This window comes from Peromyscus maniculatus, chromosome 3 (assembly GCF_049852395.1).
Source record: "Peromyscus maniculatus bairdii isolate BWxNUB_F1_BW_parent chromosome 3, HU_Pman_BW_mat_3.1, whole genome shotgun sequence".
In the NCBI taxonomy this organism is placed as follows: domain Eukaryota; kingdom Metazoa; phylum Chordata; class Mammalia; order Rodentia; family Cricetidae; genus Peromyscus; species Peromyscus maniculatus.
The window spans coordinates 62,559,833-62,579,910 of record NC_134854.1 but is presented as its reverse complement, the minus strand read 5'-3'; the positions used below and the strand labels follow the sequence as shown (position 1 = coordinate 62,579,910).

Here is a 20,078-nt window from a genome sequence, read left to right as displayed (position 1 = left end):
GTAATTTGAAGTGATTTCAACATTCTACAAAGACATTTATTGCCAGGCTGTGGTGGTGCACACCTTTAATCTCAGCACATGGGAGGCAGAGGCAGGTGGATCTCTCTGAGTTCAAGGCCAGCCTGGTCTATAAGCAAGTTCTAGAACAGCAAGGGTTACACAGAGAAACAAAAAACAAACAGACAAACAAAAAGCATTTATTTGCTCAGCGTTGCTAGGCACACTTTAACTTGTGTTTCTGTAATAATGAAAGGGCAGATCTGTGTCAAGTGCTGTAACAAACATTAAGAACGTTATCCTAAGTAACCCTCAGAGGGCCTGCAGTTTAGCCTTAGGAAGGAAGACTAGAACAGGAAGCAATGCAGATTTGTTTGTTGCCAGTTACAGCTCCATACTAAATTTAGCGGTTACATACACACACACACACACACACACACACACACACACACACACACACACACACACACACACACAATTTTACTACAGTTTCAGAGAAGTTCATAGAAACTACCTGACCCCAAAATCTAGCTTTAGCTTAAAAGTGACTGACATAGCAGCTTTTTTCTTATTTTTAAACAGGGATTTAATGGGATTATATTGCTAGCAATCATGGAGCCTGCTTAATGATCAAAACAATTCATTCAGCTATCTGCTACCCCACTAAGGGTGGTGCTCAAACAGCCACCCACTACAGGTGTTTTGTTTGTTTGTTTGTTATTTTGTTGTTATTTATAGCATATGTTCATGTAGCCTCGGCTGGCCTCAAACTTACCACATAGCCAAGGATGGGCCTTGAACTCCCTAAATCTCCTGCTGCCTCCTCCCATTTGCTAGCATTATAGGCATGAGACATCTCACTTAGCTGTGACATCTGTTTATACGACTTGCTGCAGATAAATGACAACTCTTTATTTTTTTATTGATTTTTTTTTAATCTGCTTATATGTATGTACACATGCATGGGTTGCCCTCAGAAGCCAGAAGAGGATGTTGGATCCCCTGGAGCTAGAGTTATAGGTTGTTTTGAGCCACTTGACTTGAGTGCTGGAATCTGAACTCTGATTTCCTTCAAGAGCAATAAATGGTCTTAACCACTGAGCCATCTCCTTAGCTCCCAAGTATGTGACTACTCTTTTCATCTTATAGTGAAGAACCTGGAAGGTCAGATGAGATGGAAGAGAAACAAAGCTCGTATGTAGAATAGATAAGAGGAAATGGAGTTAATTGGGTTAAAGGCTGTAGGTTTGAAATTATAGAAAGATATAATTGGGACTACACGGTAGGTGCCTATGAAAGTAAATTGTGAAAATAAAAATTTCTCCTTGATGGTAAGAGTACATTAGCTTAGGGTATGTCACTTGTTAGCATACATGAGGTCCTGGGTTTGGTTGCCAATGCTATCTATCATTAATAACAAGAAAGAATTTCCATCCAGTTTCCTCTTGGCCTTTCTGGGATCTAAGCAGAGGAGTGATGAAATAGAAGTCATGATGGTAGTATGCAATATGGAATCCAAAAATGGCTGATGAATTTATTTTAAACATTTGTGTAGTTGTCTTGGGCTGGACCCTGAACCCAGAGGGTTACAAAAGGACAGAGTGAGCACTATGAAGAAAGAAGAAAGTGCTGCATGTAGCAGCTAAGACAGGAGAACTGAGAGGCCTCTTGTTACCCGATGACCAGAAATACCAGAAGTTCAAGGGAAAATGCGGATGCTGAGTTACGTTCAAGCATTCCTGACTTCTGGCATGGTGTCCTTTCTTGTCCATCATCTCCCTGCTACTTATCCTTTCTATCCTAGGCCATTTTTACTTTCCATTATGGTATTGTCTTTAGATCTTTTTATGTATGAAAGCAGTTCCTTTACAAACCTACAGAAGGCTACTCCTCTCTAGGAAAATGCATTGAAATAATTATGAGTCATTTCCTGTCCCTCAGGCGATGGGTATCTCTAGTACCCTTGCTGAAGCTCTTGTGCACACATGGTAAGAATTCACTGTGCTGCAACCGTTTTATGATTTCAATAAATGCTTTAAATTTATTGAAAAATTTGTAATTTAACAAAAAATATTAGTTCAGAATAACAACCTGCCATCCCTGAATTGATGATAATACAGTAATTATCATAGGATGGGCCTGTTGGTTGGTCCAGTTTGGATTCATTCTGCAGTACCAACTTCTGCCTGGTGGGAGCTCATCCCTAGAAATTTTATATGCTAGAGAGCACAGACCCTAAGAGTAGACTTTGTTCCTGCGCACTGAAGGTGAGTGAGGTCCTGTTTCTGGTGTGCCCAGGTGCTGTGGACGGGGTTGCTGTCACAGCTCTCATCTGTTTTTGCAAAGTGCCTGGTTTCACCTTGGAATGGTAGGACCACAGCTCCAATGTGTGTGGAGCCTGTATCTTACTCTTAGACAGAGACTGTTCCAGTGACCCGGACGGAGATTATCTTCTACACCATAGCACCAAACTGTCTTACTGGGCCAGGGAGAAACGTAGAAAGCTGTTTTCATCCCCTTCTGCCCCATCACCCCCTCTCTTGTATCTGACTACATACCAGCTCTCCCTGGCCAGTGGCAGCTTTATCCATTCTTGACACTGCTGGTTTTTCTGTCTTTGAACCGCTGCTTCTCAGAGAATGAAGCTTCTGAGAGGAACAGGCTGTTCTACCCTACTGCTTCCCTTCTCCTGGCTCATCTCAATCCCAGCCTTCCTTTGCAGGGCTATAGCTATTAAGCAGAGGCAGAGGAAGATGTTGAGAAGTCAGGAGTTTTATCCATTGCCTAGTGAAAGGAGATTCGAGCTGTTCTTGTGGTCTTCAGGGCAAAGCCATGTGGGGATGGTGTCATTGTGCTGTCACCCAGGTATCTCTGGATGCACATGTCTGAGCTGACCAGGAAGAGCAACGCTGAGCAGTGACATCAGGGCAGTACACTCAGCAGAGCCTGGCTCTTCTTGATCTCATATATACAATGTTTATAGTTGTCCTGGGGTGTGTCCTTCAAGACCTGAAATAAGAATATTTACTGATTTGCAAAGAATGTAGGTTTGGCCCTAACCCAGACCAGTTCCCCCAAATTCTTATTCTGCCACATGTCCCCCCTCTGTAGAGCATCCCTATGATAGGCGAAGGGAGCTTGCTAGAGGTGGCTCATGGTGGGTCATTTTTGCAGAAGTAAGTGAACAAGAACCAAAGTGACTCTGCTCAGCAAATGAAACTCAAAGTGAGTCCTTGTATTCATTTCTTACAAATCTCTCTTGCTTTGTGGCTTGAGTCCCATGTCCCTTCGGGGTAGCAATACCTGAATAGTTAATTAACACCTGTGAATTATAGTTTCCTTCTCGTTGTTAAGAACTAACACAAAGAGCAATGTCAGGGTTGTTGAATGTTTTTAAGTGAGTGTGGGCTTGTTATGGTTTGCATTTGTTTGTTTGTTTGTTTGTTTGTTTGTGAATGGAGACTTGTCCTGGTGGCCCAGTTAGTACCAGCTTCATAGATTAAACAGAGATCTTACTTAGAATATGGTGTTCTACGTGGGAAAGTTCTTGCTTCTATTGATGCATACTATACCTCTATTATTGGTCTTTTTATGTAAGTACAAATAAATATCCATATGAATAATAATTTGAACTTTTAGGAACTGGCTATGCTGTCAAGAATTCCAATTAATTGTGTTTAGCTGGCACCGAACAGAAAATTGACAACCATGTTTTTCTGGGAACATTAAGCTTGAGTGTTTTCTGTTTGTGCAGGGATAATACAGTGCATTAAGTGTATATGGTCTTGTGTAGGCTTGATTACAAAAAGTAGTATTCTCTAAATAATGGAAACTAGGGCTGATGTTATAGTTCACCTTCATTGTTACCTTTTGAACATGCTAGAAATTGATCTAATTTAACCATCATATCTTAAGCATAAAACAACCTATCTGAGGATTTTTCAAAATGAATTCCTGGATGCAAGGAAGTATCCACACCTTTTAGGAACAAAGCAGAACACATCTTGTTTGCTTAATTTTTAAAGAAAAACAATATTAGGACTTAGTTTTAAAGAACTCATGTTTTCAATGTTACTACTACAATGTTGTCCACATTTTCTGTTTTCCCTTTGGTAGCTGCATGTTTCACTTTGGTTAAGTCCCAGATCTGGGGCCACAGAAAGAAAGCACAATTGTAACTTAGCATGCCTCACTGCCCTTGCCTGGCTTTCTAATTTACTCGGTGCATTTTTCTTCATGTATATGAGTTGTTCTCCATTCCAGGAAACGCTACCAGTTCAGCAGCCTTTTGACATGAACTTACCTTTTCAGAAGTGTGTTTTATTATTTTGAAGGTTCTTCTTGGGAAAGAGACAAATTCAGGCCCCTGGTGCTCAGAGGCCTCATTGTCTTGCCTTGTAGGGGTGAGGTGTGTCCAGGCGGGAGTCAGTTTGCCAGGCCTTCTGAAGACTGATTCCCGAGGGGCCAAATCCGGAGAGTCTGTTGGTGACAGGAAAGGTAGTGGAAATGGGGATTTAGGGAGCAGAAGCACCTCATCTGTGGCTTCCAGCCACTGGTTTCTGTCTAAACTTGTTGTTCTGTTAGTTGCAAATCCTAAGAACTGGGAGCAGTCCATCCTTGACAATCAGTCCTAGTCAGTGGCCATCAACAGGATCCTGAAAAGTAGAAGACCAGTGGTGATGGGAAGTACCCCTATCCATTTGCAATTGATTCCAACTCAAGAGTAATATTGGCACACAAAGAACACATCGGATGAGAGTATCTGTATGGTCTTTTTTCCTGCTAATTATATACTTATCCTTAGTGTAGAATAGACATAGACTGGCTCATGTGACTTCCGGGGGCAAGGGGCATGAGGAAGCATGTAGAGTAGTGTGATGGCGGGGAAAGGTGCTTCGCACCAAACCTGATGGATTCTTTCTAGGTCTGTAGCAGCAGGTTTGTTCTCTCCACTAATTAAAAGGTTTAACCAGAGGAAAGAAATAGTAAGAGAAATCTTGGGGAGTTCCGGCTGATCCACCGTATGATATGGAGGAAGTTGGATGTCTACTCTTGGGTTCTTGGTCTCTTTAATGAAAAAATTAAGAACAGATTCAAACAGAATTTACTAGGGTTTAAAAGAAAATACACACTATAGGAAAACTGTAATTCTTCAGCTGCCCAGAGGAGGCGAATGGAAAAGATAAGCCCAAGAGGTCGGCCCAGTGGCAGGGATTGTAACTCTACACAAAGAATAAAGAAACCCAAAGAACGGCTCTGGCCAGCATCCAAAAGCAAAAGAAAGAAGAAATAGTTAATTTTTTTCTGAGTTAGGAGGGCAGACAGACCCTGCCAAAGCCCTTGGCAACTCCTAGGGACTGCACTAGAAGATGGGAATATTGGAAAGAAAAAGTACTTTATCTTAAGGTGAACCTGCCTCTCTAGGGGTGGTTCCCTAGCCAGGTCCTTGACCTGCTTCACTGAATTAAGTCTCTTGGGATGAGACAGGGCATATCTAGAGGGAGATCCCATTCTTTGCTGTAACATGATGACCTACCCGGGTTCTGTCCCCTGGACCCCCATGGTGGAAGGAACAAAACCTACTACCCAAGTAGCCCTTTAACCTCTGAAGGTGTGCATACACATTGCTCATACAAATACATGAGCGTAATGTGTTTTTAAATAGGTATCTGTTCACTCCAGATATAGAGGACACCCACAAATCCCAGAAAGAAGGTTGCATAAGTCCATTTTTGTGAACCCATGAACTTATTGAGGTTATTTACAGGAGCCATGCAAAAACAACTACACCACCATGAATTCCCTTATGTAAACTTCCAGGCACTGTACCACTCCCTTACAGGAAGCTATACCCCTCCCTTACAGGAAGCTATACCATTCACTCACAGGAAGCTATACCCCTCACTTACAGGAAGCCATACCACTCACAGGAAGGAAGCTGTTCCACTCATAGGAAGCTATACCCCTCACAGACACTGTACCACTCCCTTACAGGAATCTATACCACTTAAGAGTCTCCCTCAGAAACTGTTCACTGGTGGAAACAGCACACACAAAAGGAAAGCCTGCGTGTGTTGTTTTTGAAAAGCATTTCAAGCAGTTGAGTGAGTGACAGATTGCCTGGAATGGCGGAGAGGATTACTGAATTGTCAAAGCACCAGCTACAGGTGAGAAGCATGGCCATTCTAGGTGGTGCTGAGCAGGTCCTCCCTAATTTGGTTTGTTGACGTTAGGTGACCCCAAGAATAACCTCTTTAGGGGGATATTGCCACCCCTTAAATGCAGACCGGAGGAGGAAATGTAACCAAGTGTCCATGCACAACCCTGGTCCTGCTCTAACAACTTTCTCCATGTTTTCTTTCGAACCCAGAAACCCTACAAAGGCTGGAGTAGGGAGCCCTGAACCTTTGGTCTGAAGCTAACAGTATTCACATGTGCCTTCTCTAGTAGTGGAAGGGCTTAATGATTTAACCAACCAGCTCGACACTGTGGCTTTTTCCTGTACTACCTGTAACCTTGCCCAGTAGTGCTGGGTAGTTAAGAGATGGGAGATTGGTACCAACCAACCCATGGCCAGATATGTGAATTTCAGAGTTCCCTGCGAAATCCTGCTGTTTCCACCCCACAACTAATCAGAACAAAGCTTAGTATCAGTTATATAGCACTGGCTAATTTTTTCCCCAGTCTTAAATGGCTTTTCTGTACAATATTGCTTCATTCCAGGCAACTTATCTTTTTACCTGGGAGGAACTTATTTCCATTAGAATTGGAACACTAGCTACATATTTTGCATTTAAAATGTTTCGTGTGATTAAGCACTGAAACATTATTACTTGTGCTTCTTAGGAGTGTGAGCTTCCAACTGATTCTTCCTTTGTGCCCAGAACAATGCCTTTAATTTGGAAACAAGTGAGGGAGCTCTCTGATTACCAGGCACAGCTAGTTGAAACTGGCAGCAAGTGCTCGTAACTGGGCTGGGAAGAAGAGCACCTTCCACTGCCCCGTCAACGCCTGCTCCTCACAGGCTGTCTGCTCCGTGGTGTAGACAGGGTTTGTGTAGTGGCACATTTATGTCAGCAGCCCTGCTCCTCTCCCCTCCCCTGCCCCCGACTCTCTCCTGGTGTGGTTTCTATCTTAATGGGTTTCTCTTCTGCCCTTACAGAGCTATTAAGAATGGCAAAGGACTGCACAGCAAGAAGGAAGTGCCCATCCACCGAGTTGCTGACATTTCTGGGGTGAGTTGTGCCCTGGAATCCCGCTGTGAGCTCAGAGCCTCCAAGAGCCTGTGTGCTTAGTACTCACTAAAGGACTCCACTTATGTGTTTTCTGTAGTTCGATGCTTTTCAGGCCCTAAATGTTCCTTTTTCCAGGGTATTTTAAGGCACGTGTAGCGACTCTGGTTTACATTAAGGAAAAGGATGATTTAAAACCTCCACTCTATTTCTTCACCTGAGCTGTTGCTTCTGTTTTTAACTGTTGTGAGTTTAGAAGATACTTTGTACTTCCCTGTCGTATTGAAGTAAAATTCGCTCCTGGGTTTTTTAAACCTATTTTATTCTGTGAATGAGAAGTCTTCATGGTAAAGGTCAACTGTAGTTATGAGAGAAAGTCTAGGAATTACTTGTGACTTTTAAATGAGTTCTTTCTTGCAGCTTGCCTATCAGCTGGACAGAATGGAGGTCTATGTGACTGTGCTAAGAGATAGTAAATAAGGACAATATGTAGAAGAACCGGGGATGAATACTTCCAAACCCCCAAAAGGCTGTGTCCTAGCATTTTTTTCCAGTGTAGACTTACCCATGCCTGTTTCAGATTCTTCTGACTGAGCAGTGCCCTGCGTGTTGAGGATTTCTCCCCACAGATGCTTTGTGAGTGCCCAGTATGTCTGGGAACTGCTGTAGGCACTGTGACTGTAACAATTATTGGGGGGGGGGGGGGGGCATCCAAGTGGGGAAGAAAAAACTATAGTGCCATCTTCTATGAAGAGAAGTGATAGCAGTTAGGGGAGGTGAATGATGCTGGTCACTCTGGCGACCAGGGAAGGCCCCCAGCATGTTCTTTCACACTGCTCACTAATGGCTAAGCAGGGGATTGGTGTGTGCCGTAGGTGAGGAGGACCATATTGCACCATGAGCTAAAGGAGAAAGGACCAGTGAATCAGAGCATAGACATGCAAGGAATGTGCCGTGGACCTCAAGATGGCAATACCAGTATAAACAAACTATTTTAGAGCTCAGCCTGGTCCCACAGGGAAGAACTTGAGTGTACTGTCTTCTCCATACATGTTACATGCCTGACCACAGCTTTTCCTCTTTTTCAGTTTGGTAGCTTATTGTAAATGTGGCCAAATCTACCTTGTGTGGGTGTCCTCATACCTATTTGAAGCAATGGGACTCCAGTGAGCTTGTCCTTGGACATAGGCAGTTAGCTCAGGTGCAGATTCAACAGGATTGTCTACTTCATGTGAGCCAGGAGTAGTCTATAAGTTATGGTCTCTTGTAGGTGCGTGAGATACAGTGATAACACATTTTTATGTGTGTGGCTTAGAATCCTGAGAGGTCAAGAAACTTTGGGCTAATGGCCTTCCAGCCATTAGCTAGTGTCTGGGTGCATCTGCTAAAGCTCATTGTTGCCAGGGGTGATGCGTCCAGTACACTATTTGGCCTGTTTTCTCTGGGGTCTAGCCTGTGAGTTATTCTTGTATATATTATTAATTTCTATGGGTATGTCCTGTGGTATTCTCAACAATATTTTCCTTAATGTTGGTCTTTAGCTGAAGAGGTTGGTATCATAAGGCAATTTGGGGACTGTTTAGCTGCAGAGAAAAACATGTTATAAATACTAGTTTTGTAAAACACAATGGAAGCTCCTCTATGTGAGGACCATCTGCCTATGGAAATGTTTATGTAAAACTCACACTCTAGGACCTTTCCAGAGCTGAATTAAACCTTGGGAAACTATGTCATTAAAACTGAAAACATATTTTAAACAAATTAGTAAATCACACACTAGTATGAGCTGCACCTCCCCCCAAATAAACAAACGAACAGCTTGAGGATAGATGCTCTCAGTAGCCCAGACTTGCACTGTTGGTGAAGTCCTGAGGAAGTGAGTGGGGTGGAGGGATGCTGCCTTGGCTTCCCCTAGGCCCTCAGAGGGCAGCATCAGAAAATCTTCAGTGCTGACTTTCCCTCTCGCATGCCTTGGACTCTGGTGTTTTCAGGTGTCCCTTGGCCCTCCAGTTGCTGTTTTGCTGTCAGTGGCACTGTGCAGACTTGCCTTCATTTTGATCGTCATTAACATTACCATCCCTATCCCACCAACTCACCCTTAAACTTTTTTTGTACCTATTTTTATTCTCTTTTCTGGCTGTATATTGAAAAATTGGTTTGCTCTTAAGTTATTTACAAATAAATGCCAGTTAAATGTCCCTCAGTGACCACATAAATAAAAGGGGAAAGCTTGTGCAGGTGGAAGACTGGAAGTGAAAAGCTATTCAATTTAAATAGATGTCAGATATGACCTTGTCTGCCTGAATCACAGATTATTCAGCTAAGACTGCAATTTTTTGTGCTCTGTGTAATAGAGGAGGTTTCTCTTTTCCCCTTTCTCACCCCTCCGTCCCTCCATCACAGTGTTAAGTATGCGGATGGGTTGGGCGCCCTTGTGTTATTTAAGTGAGATGTATGGGTTTTCTGCTCCCTACAGCATGCTGGTAATTTTGCTTTCTGGGGGACAGGTAGGCATGTGGGGTCATGGGCAAGCAGTGTGCTGTGGTGGAAATACACCCCTGTAGTAATGACTGTGTAATGTATGCTTACGTAAAAGCTTCGTAAAAGTTTCTTAATCTCTTAAATTTTCAGCTGTGTCCCCCCCACTTCCCCAGATTGACTCTCCCTTTTAGTTTTAGGTCATGATAAATGGGAGATTTGTTGAGCTGACAGTATATGCACTATACTGCCAAAATAATTTACTGCAAACTGTTATTTATGCATAATGTGCCCCTCTATTCTTCTCCCACCACGATGCATATCCTTGGAGAAAAAAAGATAGGAATAAGTATACACTTTGTCTCCTAAAGACACTCAAGAAATGTGCTCGGCAGAAGATGTCCTGTCATAATTATAAGGCAAATAGTCTGTGGTTTTTGTCCCAGAGTTAACTGAATATCACTTTAGAAGTTAAGTTTGTGCCCATTCTTCATATCTCTCCTGTTGGATTTTTAATTTCACAAGACCAGGGGTTAGGATGCATTAGAATATTTTAATATGGAGACTTACCAAAAGCAATATCTTCTTGGCTGACTGTGTGTGGTAGGAAGTAGGAACCTAGGCATGAGAATGAGATATTAATAGACTTAGGAAATGAGACACTGGCATGGGGTATTCTAAATTTATGAATGGTAGATGCTGTTTAGCCGTAGGTTGAATTTTTTTTAAGATAAGCATATCACCTGTGTAATACCAATTAGATGGACCTCTATCCATGCTTTGGTAAAAGTTGGCTCATCTTCATCTTTTGCATGTATTTTCAGAATGACTTCTAAGGGAGAGTACTCACTGCCAGGCCAATAACATAGGTCCTAAAAAAAAATGATTGATAAGCTGGCAGAGGCATGAGGATCACCCAGTGAGTTCAGCCAGCCTGGTCTGCATAGTGAGGTCCAGGCCAACCAGGGCTACATAATGAGATACTGTCTCATAAACAAGAAGTGATGAGCCGGGCGGTGGTGGCGCATGCCTTTAATCCCAGCACTCGGGAGGCAGAGGCAGGCAGATCTCTGTGAGTTCGAGGCCAGCCTGGGCTACCAAGTGAGTTCCAGGAAAGGCGCAAAGCTACACAGAGAAACCCTGTCTCGAGAAAAAAAAAAAAAGAAGAAGAAGAAGAAGTGATGAGCTTCTGTATTTTCTCATTTTGCCAGGTATGGAGAGTGGACTATTATAAGTATCAGTTGCATACATTTTTATAGTCTGGTTTCCTTTCGGGGCACAATGCCCCTAATGTGAATCCAGGCACAAATTTGACTGGCCTGGTTCTGTATCTCTTTTGGTTTGAAAGGCAGTTCTATGGTGACTGTCCATTCACACGTCTACACTTCCATTATCAGTAGGTATAGTTGTTTCTTGATCCTGCCTCTCCTCCTTTCCTTGCTAGTGTAGAAAAGTTGGACTTTACATGTCAGTAGAATATAAGGCTGTTCATTATCTTAGGTGTATTACTGGTTTTGCTACAGCCTGTTCTGCAATAAATACAGTCTCCTGTAGATACAGAACGTAAAACAGGTAATAAAATGGGGCTGGTGCATGGCTGTTGTTCTGGTAGGTGAGACAAATAAATTATGACTCCAAAGTGAGGGAGCACAAGTTTCCCAGTCCTTTAGGGCAGCCATCGCTGAGAGTACACATGGCTTCCTCTGCCTTCATCGCTTCCTCTCCCATCTGTGCATGAGGAGTTCTAATGAGTCGGGGTGTGTATTTGTGAGTTCCTCCCTGTCATCTCTGGTCTCTTTGTTCTGATGCTTGAGGAATTTTAATGATCGTGTGTTGTTGATTGGTGACACACAGAGAGGTCCAAGCCTATGCCCATATCCTCTCCAGTCAGGTTTCCTCTCCTGTCATTTCTGGACTTTCTGCTCTGGTGCAGAAGGAGTTTTAATGATTGTGTGTTTGATTATTGGTTGATCTGTTAATCAGTTGTTTGGTGATCACAAGAGGTTGGAGCCTATGTCTATCTGATCGTGTTTCTATAAACTGCAAGGTGTGTTGTATTGCCAGAATGGGGATCTTCTGATGTTATGTGGCTGATAACACATCTGTTAATTTCACAATTATTCACTCACTGAACTGCTATGCACTCTTGGACATTTGTCAGCTTGTGACCGTTTCTTGCCCAGTTTTCATACTGTTTTTGAGCATATCTCTCTGTGGCTGATTCTGTTGGAGAAACATAGTATTACTGATAGAATTGTGTGTGAGTTTAGTCTGGGGTGGTGCAAAGGCTAGCTTGGGGGGTGGGAGGCGGTGGGGGGGGGCACAAAATTTGAGAAATCAGACCATGGGCGTATTCCTGCTGAAGTGAAGGGAACTATAGAAAAAAGGCTTCCAGAGTGAACCAGTAGGTCTTAACTTGGAAATATCAAAAACTAGAAGTCCTCACTTGAAGTAGGTGGGTAGGTAGATGAAATAGGATTTATTGGGAGGCTCTTCCTTTCTTTCCTGGTTTTCTTGAACAGCACTGCTTTTCTTTTCCTGAGATATCCCAAACTGTCTTCCTTTCTATAATAGACTTGGGGCTCTTTGTGGGTGTTACCTTTCCCTGGCTCCATCTGGAGCTGAGTCTTGATGGAAGAGTAGGAAGTAAATGTGTATTCTTTTTGGCTGAAAAACATTAAAAAGAAGGGCCAGCAAGATAGCTCAGCAGGACACGTCCTGCCAAACCTGATGACCTGACTGTGATCCCTGGAGCCCACATGGTAGGAGAGAACTGACTCCTGTCAGGTGTTCTCCGACTGACACACTCACACAGTGGCATGCACAAATAAATGCATATAAAAGAAAAACTACTTTTGAACGTGGAAAGAGATGCAGGGAGAGAAGTTCCTTGGTAAGCCCAATCAAGGAGCAAGCCTAATCGGGGCTCTGTTAAGTCATGCTCACTCCGGTCCCCTTCTTCCTCTCCTAGGATTGTAGCATTCCATTCAGCTGCTTTTCTGTTCTTTTATAAGCCTTACAATGATACAAATGTTCATTCTTTGAACTTTAATCGTAAGATCTCTTCCCTCCCTTACTCTGGCTTAGTCCCACAGCATAATCTAATTGTCTTTGGGACCAGCTATGGTCTAAGTTACTGTACAGATGGCCCAAGGTCAAGACCTGTGCCTCTTAGTGGGTTTCCCTGACCTGGAGGAGTTGCCTGGAGTGAGTGCTACATTTGCATGCAAGCCATACTACTAAGCGCTATGTTTGCTGTCCTGGACAAACATAAGAAGAGCTAGCTCACTGTCTAGTCCATATTCTCTAGGACAAGCATGTTGTGCTCCATAAACAAGGTTGGTGCCCTGGTCAGAAGCTATGGCAGTAGCAGTGTTAGTCTCCTGTCTGTCTTGTACCTTGCTTCATTTGACAACTCCAGTTCTTACTAACCTAAGAGACGATACTGCTCTCTCTATTCTCTTCTTTCTTGAAATGGTTCAACTGTGGTTGCATCTAATTGGCTTGGATTCTGTCCACGTAAAAACATGCCCCACAGCTCTGCAGCACTTGACATCTCTACTGGCAGGGGGACTGCCAGATTAGCAGTCTTTCCTAGGCTGCAGAGAAGGTTTGAGGCATTTTGTTTTATTCTGTTTTTGAAACAGGAGCTCACTCTGTAGCCCAGACTGGCCTTGCCATCTTCCTATCTCAGGAAAACAGCTAGGATTTATATGCATGCACTGTCACGTATAGCTTTTCTGTATTTTCTGGTTTCCTTGATCATTTTTCTTTCTTTCTTTCTTTCTTTCTTTCTTTTCTTTTTTTTTTTTTTTTTTTTTGGTCCCTTTTTCTTCCGGTTCCCTTTCCATTTCCTTTCTCTGAACCCACCCCACCATCTCTGGAGAAAGGTTGGATGTCATCAGGAAGATCTTGATTGTGGCAGAAAGTTTGAATTAATCAGTTGCCCTCAGACTCATGGTGGAGAACATTGTTCTATTGGTTTGTGAGAGGAGAGAGGGTTGGCCTATAGAGCCACATGAGTCCTGTATGTCTAATTCTTTTTTTTTTTTTTAGCCCTTGTTAAGTTCCCTGGAACTGCAAAGACATCACTCTCTTCTAAGTAAATCAGAAAGCATTTATGTTTTCTGTGAGAGCTTTCTCAGGATTATATTTCAGCATCGACTACAGTCAGTGGTGGTTGTGTTTAAGTACATCTTAGAGAGTTTTAATACATTTTTTGACTGAGTTGTATTTCTTTTGTGTTCTGTGTACAATGTAGGGCACCAAATTTAGGACATGGGCTCTGGCTTTTATTTAGTTTTGAGTATCAGAGAAATTTGTTCAAGACTTTGAAATGAGCAGGAAGATTACTGGATGTACTTCCAATAGAATGCTGGATGCTGCCCTTACAAGCTCTTCTGGGATGATGTGATTCTGTGAGTTTTGCTTTGTTGGTCTTCCTGGTCTGTTTTGAACCTTTGTAGAGGGAGAATATGGCATATGAACGGCTGATAGTGATACACATAATTCTTGAAGACATGTGGTTCTTTAGAGACATAGCTCAACTCTGTTCTGTGAGGGAAATAGTTTCCAATTCGATGTTTTCACTCTATATTTTCATAAAGTAAAAATTAACGAATTTTCTTCAGCATTCCTAGTGACCTATATATGTCTGCTCCTCGCTCTCCTCTGAATCTATTTTCCCTCATTAATAAATGGATTAAAATGAAGCTCTAAAGTGAATATCTCTCTTTCATCTGCGAAGTGTCTGATCCCATATACCTTGCTTGGACTGCCAGTTTGTTCACTTGGAGATTTGGCAGGGCCGGGGTCTGGAGATCAAAGGCAGGGCCAAGCATTCTACCCCTGGCCTAGGTCCCAGGCCTTTGGATATTGGAGACAAGGTCTCATTTGGTAGCCCAGGCTGGCTTAAATCATGGAATCCTCCTGCCTCTGTCCATAGGGATGGAATATAAACAGGCCCCAGTGCCTAACGCTCAATGACAGGCTTTTGTTGGGAGAAAAATCCCAGCTACTGTAGCAGTTAGGACTGAGAGTAGCAAGTCTGGAAATTGAAGGCAATTTGACCTGGGGTTGGGTGTGTCCCAGCTCTGCTGCTTACTGCCTCTGAAGAACTGCTGGATCAGGTGACTTTCCTGGAGGTGGTCACTATTAGAGACAAGGCTCTTGTTTGTTGCCTCTTACGAGGATGACGTTTTGATCCCCATGTACTCAGTAATCTTAATGTGTTAGTGCCATAAATTGTGTTATAGAAAGATCTTCTATTACTACAAATAAATAAATAAAATGATAATAAATTTTTCCATGCTCCTTGATTTCTTACTCAGGAGTACACGTGGATGAGCTCCATAGTATCAGGGTTTGTGCAAGTTTGCTTCCTATTGCTGTGATAAATACCATGACCAAAAGCAACTTAGGGAAAAAAGGCTTTATTTTTTCTTATGGCTTATAGTCTATAATGAAGGAATCTTAGGGTAGGAACTAGAACCAGGAACTGAAGCAGGAACCATGCTTCCTACCTTGCTTCTCATGACTCAATCGTGTGTGTGTGTGTGTGTGTGTGTGTGTGTGTGTGTGTGTGTGTGTGTGTGTGTGTGTGTCCCAGGACAACCTGTCCAGGGGTGGGCACAATCCCCAGCATGCTTTTTCCCAACCCCAGCACCTAGTATCTATCATTAATCAAGAAAAAGCTGCACAGACTTACCTATTGTCCCTAATAAAGGAATTTTCTTAATTCGAGTCCCTTCTTCCTAGATGGCTCTAGCTTCTGTCAAGTTGACAAGAAAAATATTTCAGTTAACTAAGCCATAACCTTTCTTTTGTTCAAAGAAAGTTGCAAGAAAATGGAGCAAGTGCAGGGACATTTTCCCTGAACCAAATGGTATTTCTTTCCAAAGAGAAGTGCTTCTACACATGGATTCGGCTGTCACTGGTTCATTGCCTTCTGTTTCTTCCATTCTTTGAACACATGCATATTGCTCTGTGATTCTATTTCATGAGTCCAGATTGGTTAAATGAGCCCAATATGGCATAAGTAAATAAATGTAAGGGTGTTCTGAAGGCATTCACTAAGGCATTCTTGGTTCCTGGGTTGAGGTGTGTGACTGAATTGTCTGATGTATCCCATGTCCATAGTGACGTGATAAAACATGAAGTATTTCTGTGCCACCCTGGTGCCACTCTCTGCTTCATCATCATAATACTTAGCCATAGATTGAACTCATTTTGTCCTGTGGCTATTGCTTATGTAAACATTTCAAAGTAAGTCATTTTACTAATATAGACATTCTGCTTGCTTGTATTTTAAGCCCTTATTTAGCATGTTTCCAACATATTCCCTACAGACTGTGTCATACAGAATTTTGGAAACTCTGCAATGTTGACATCCAGATTTTCTTGAATTAGAGATCAGGGTACCTTTGAAATGCCCAGTAGTTCTGTGACTGTTCTTGAGGAAGTGATGTTCCCAGGAGGAAATTATAGAATTTCTGACACAGCGTTGGAAAGTCCTGAGAACATAAGCTGTTAGGGAGGTTTCTAATCTGGAGAAAGACCTGTGTTCTCTTGTGCACTGCTGCAAGATACTTGGATGCTGCACTCACAGTCAGGCCTATTTACTTCCCTTTGTGTCATATTTACCTAACCCTCAGTTGAAGGTTCTCAGATTAAGGACTTTGATTGCTGTGGTGGTTTGAAGGAAAATGGCCCCCAAAGGGAGTGGCACTTTTAGGAGGTGTGGCCTTGTTGGAGTAGGTGTTGGAGGAAGTGTGTGACTGTGGAGGCAGACTTCGAGATCTTGTGTGCTCAAGCCACACCCAGTGAGAGAGACTACTTCCTGTTGCCTTTGAGTAAGATGGAGGATCCTCAGCTACTTCTAGCACCATCTCTGCCTGCACACCACCATGTCACACCATGATGATAATGGACTGAACCTCTAAAACTGTAAGCCATCCAATTAAATGTTTTCCTTTATGAGAGTTGCCATGGCTATGGTGTCTCTACACAGCAGTAGAAACCCTGACTAAGACAATTGCCTTCACTCTTTACCACTTGTAGCGGGCCTTTCTTTTTTGAATGTTGTCTCTTCTCCCTTAGGACAGTGCTTTCTACTGCCTTTTGTTTGTGTCCCTTTGCATCCATCCTGCCCTCTGATCATGCCCGTCTTTAGCATTTACAAAACCATATTACTGTCATCTTGTATATGCTGATAAATAGGTAACTTTTCAAGTTGGCATTCTCCTTATTAGCTTCTAAACCCCTAACAGGAATGAGTCACTTGTTTATTTACAGTGCCTTATTTACATTTGATTTGTCAAGTAATGCACTTCAAGGGGTGAAGTTCTATTTGGCAAAAACTGATGCTAGCTCTGTAAGTTCAGAATTAACTACTGGTTAGTAACTCTTAATAGGCAGGCTTGTAAAGGGATGCCACAGGAGTGTGTGCTTCTAGAATAGAGTCAGTATTAGCAGCATAGGCTCTAGTCTCAGATCATTGAGATTCAGTTCAGGACTCCTTTACTTAGTACTTTGTCACCCTGAGGAAATTATTAATGTTTCTGTTAGCTTCCCTAGCTGTAAAATGGGTGTGATGATGGCACTTGCTTTCTTAGATTGCGGAGTAATTGAATAAATTAATACATGCAAAGTATTCTGAGCAGTTGACAGAACAAGAGCTCAGCAGAGATCAGTGGGTAATAAATACTGTGTGTTGATTGTTACTAAATTGCTTCGCCTTCTACCTAGCACACAGAAAGTCTTCTGTGAGTGATAGCTGTCATCATCTGTAGTATTTCTGTTTCAAACTCCTAATCCACTTCCAGTTCCGAGTCATACTACTTCCTCCTCTAGCTCTTTACCATTGTTTTATATCACTCCTGACATGGGATATATGCCATCTTGGGCTTCTTCTTCTTGTTGTTTTTCATGCATTTCTCACATAGAATCAGTGAATGAATGATCAAACCATATGTGTTTAGTAAGAGCTTTTTAAATGCCGGACATAGAGCTGGATATTGAGGATTGAACCAGACAGATGTATTAAAATATAATTATAGCGGGGATTCGAGCAGAGTCCTGTGAGACTGTATACTAATGACCACAATTATGCAGGATGGCCTGACAAGTGAGTAGTGGCTAGAAGTAGAGTGGTGGCAGTGAGCATAGAAAGGCAAATGGGATCTATATTAGTGGAAGAACTAGTCGAAATGGGTGATTGATCAGGGATTGGGGCAGGAGAATCCAGTACGGTGTCATGCAGGAACAGTGCAGATAACTGTCACAATAACTCTTGGGTGGGAGTATTCTTCTTCCATATGGTAAATGCAGTGTTCAGCTGCGGTTTACTCGATACTTGAACTGTAAAGCTCCAGAGTGAAGCTAGGAGTATGCATTGCATATTGCTTTAGGAAGGGTTTGGAACCTCCAGTGCACCAAGACCGACAGTGTAACTACCATAAAGATGTTTCGCTGTGGGCTTGTTTCCTTGCTTTGTAAGCTTCTTATCAACTGTTCCCACTTCTGTGTGGAATCCTGGGTACACTTTATTAATCTGTTGCTGAGTATGACTTTGAGGCATTTTACAACATGCTACTGCCTTGCTAGGAACACATTTTTTCAATTCTCACACCAGGCCTATGTGTGAGCTTTGTTTATTTTGTGCCTGTCTGACTTGCACCGTAATTATCTGTTAAACCTTCATTCCTTTGAAGAAGGGCTGCTTAGTCGTCTGTACTGGGAAGCACTCCGCTTTGGGCCCCTTGATTGAGTCACAGAACAAATTCCACCTCAGCTTCCGATGATGTTTTCCACATCCCTTTATAGACTGTTTATTTAACATCAAAAAATTTGTCTCAAAAGATAAAGAACAGATTTATTGCAGATGGCTCCAGAACTGGAGAGACATTATCTGACCTACCTAACTGATAAGTAAGTTTATCTGGGCAAAGCTGAATTAGTCTTGATTGTTAGTAGTAAATAAGAACACACTTTTTCCCCCTTACACAGAAAAACTTTGTTTTTAATTAAATCTATTACAAGTGGATGAAAAGAGGAAAATAACAATCATCTGTACCTCTATGCCAGGAAGATTTCTGTCAGTACATCTGTTAACCAGACTATGCTCCCCTCCTCCATTTCTCTTACCTTTGTAAGTGTTGTAAGCTCTTTTTAAGAGTAGAGACTGAGCGTTTTATCCTTTCTTAGGAGCTCCTATCAGTTGACATATATTGTACAAAGTGATAGGTTTAATGGACATTTGTCTTTCAGGTATATCATGTACTTTGGCCATATTCACTCCTCCTCACTCCTCACTCACACTTCCCCTTTCTCCCTTTCCTCCAACCCAGAGGCCCCTCCTTCCTTGCCCCGTCTCCTTCCATGCCGTGCATGGGTGTGCACGCACACACCTGGCTTTTTGTGTCTGTATAAAATCTAAGAGTCATTAGCAAAAGATAGTGATACCGGTTTTCTGAGTTTGTTTTAATTTGCTTAATATGATGAGCATTTTCTCTGCAAATGACATAGTGGCACTCTTTATGGTTCAGTTTGTTCTTTTGTGGGGGCTGGAGAAATGGCTCCGTGGTTTAGAACTCATACTGCTCTTGCAGAGAGAGGTTCAGTTTCTAGCACCCACGTGGGGCAGCTCACAGCCTCCTGTAACTGCAGCTCCAGGGAATCTGATGCCCTCTTCTGCCCTCCATCAGTATCTACACACACATGTGTATACACACAGACAGTGTGCTCACAAACACACACACACAGAGATTAAAAAATAAATCTTTTTCTATTTAAGTGTGTGCACACACACTTCACATTTTATCCTTTCTTCTAGGAACACGTTTTTAAATTTTACTTCTGACATGCTAATGTGTGAGCTTTGCTTGTTTGTTTATTTTACCTTTCTGGCTTTAAACCTTAACTGTCTGTTTTAAACCCTTGTTCCCTAGGAGAAGGGCAACTTAACTTGATGTTATCTACACCAGGAAGCCCTCTACTTAGAAGCCTTTGAATCACAAGCAGGGATTCATAGCCAGGCTGTTGGGAAGAGAGTGCTGCAGTGAACGTGGGTGTTAGAGTCAGGAGTGCTGGAGTAGAGGCAGATGTTGCTTTTAGAGTTCGCTTTTCATTTTCTTTTTGTTTCTAAGGAAATTTCATAATGGTTTCCATGATATTTGGAAGAATTTACATTCCCACCAGCAATATATACGGGTTCCCCCGCATCTTCATCAGCTTTAGGGTTTTGTTATTTGGTTTGGCTTTAGGTATTGTGTGTGTGTGTGTGTGTGTGTGTGTGTGTGTGTGTGTGTGTGTGTGTGTGTGTGTGTGTGTGTGCGCGCGCGCGCGCACGCGCGCGCATGCATGCATGCATGC

General features: G+C 42.5%; 1 protein-coding gene across 1 annotated transcript in view; it reads left to right on the top strand.

The window, feature by feature from the left end:
* Nucleotides 1-20,078, top strand: part of Snd1 (staphylococcal nuclease and tudor domain containing 1) — a 428,395-nt gene that overhangs the window by 248,811 nt on the left and 159,506 nt on the right. Inside the window, exon 14 of the mRNA XM_006979374.4 lies at nucleotides 7,160-7,232. Coding sequence (XP_006979436.1) covers nucleotides 7,160-7,232 — 73 coding nt within the window. The remainder of the gene's footprint in view (nucleotides 1-7,159; nucleotides 7,233-20,078) is intronic.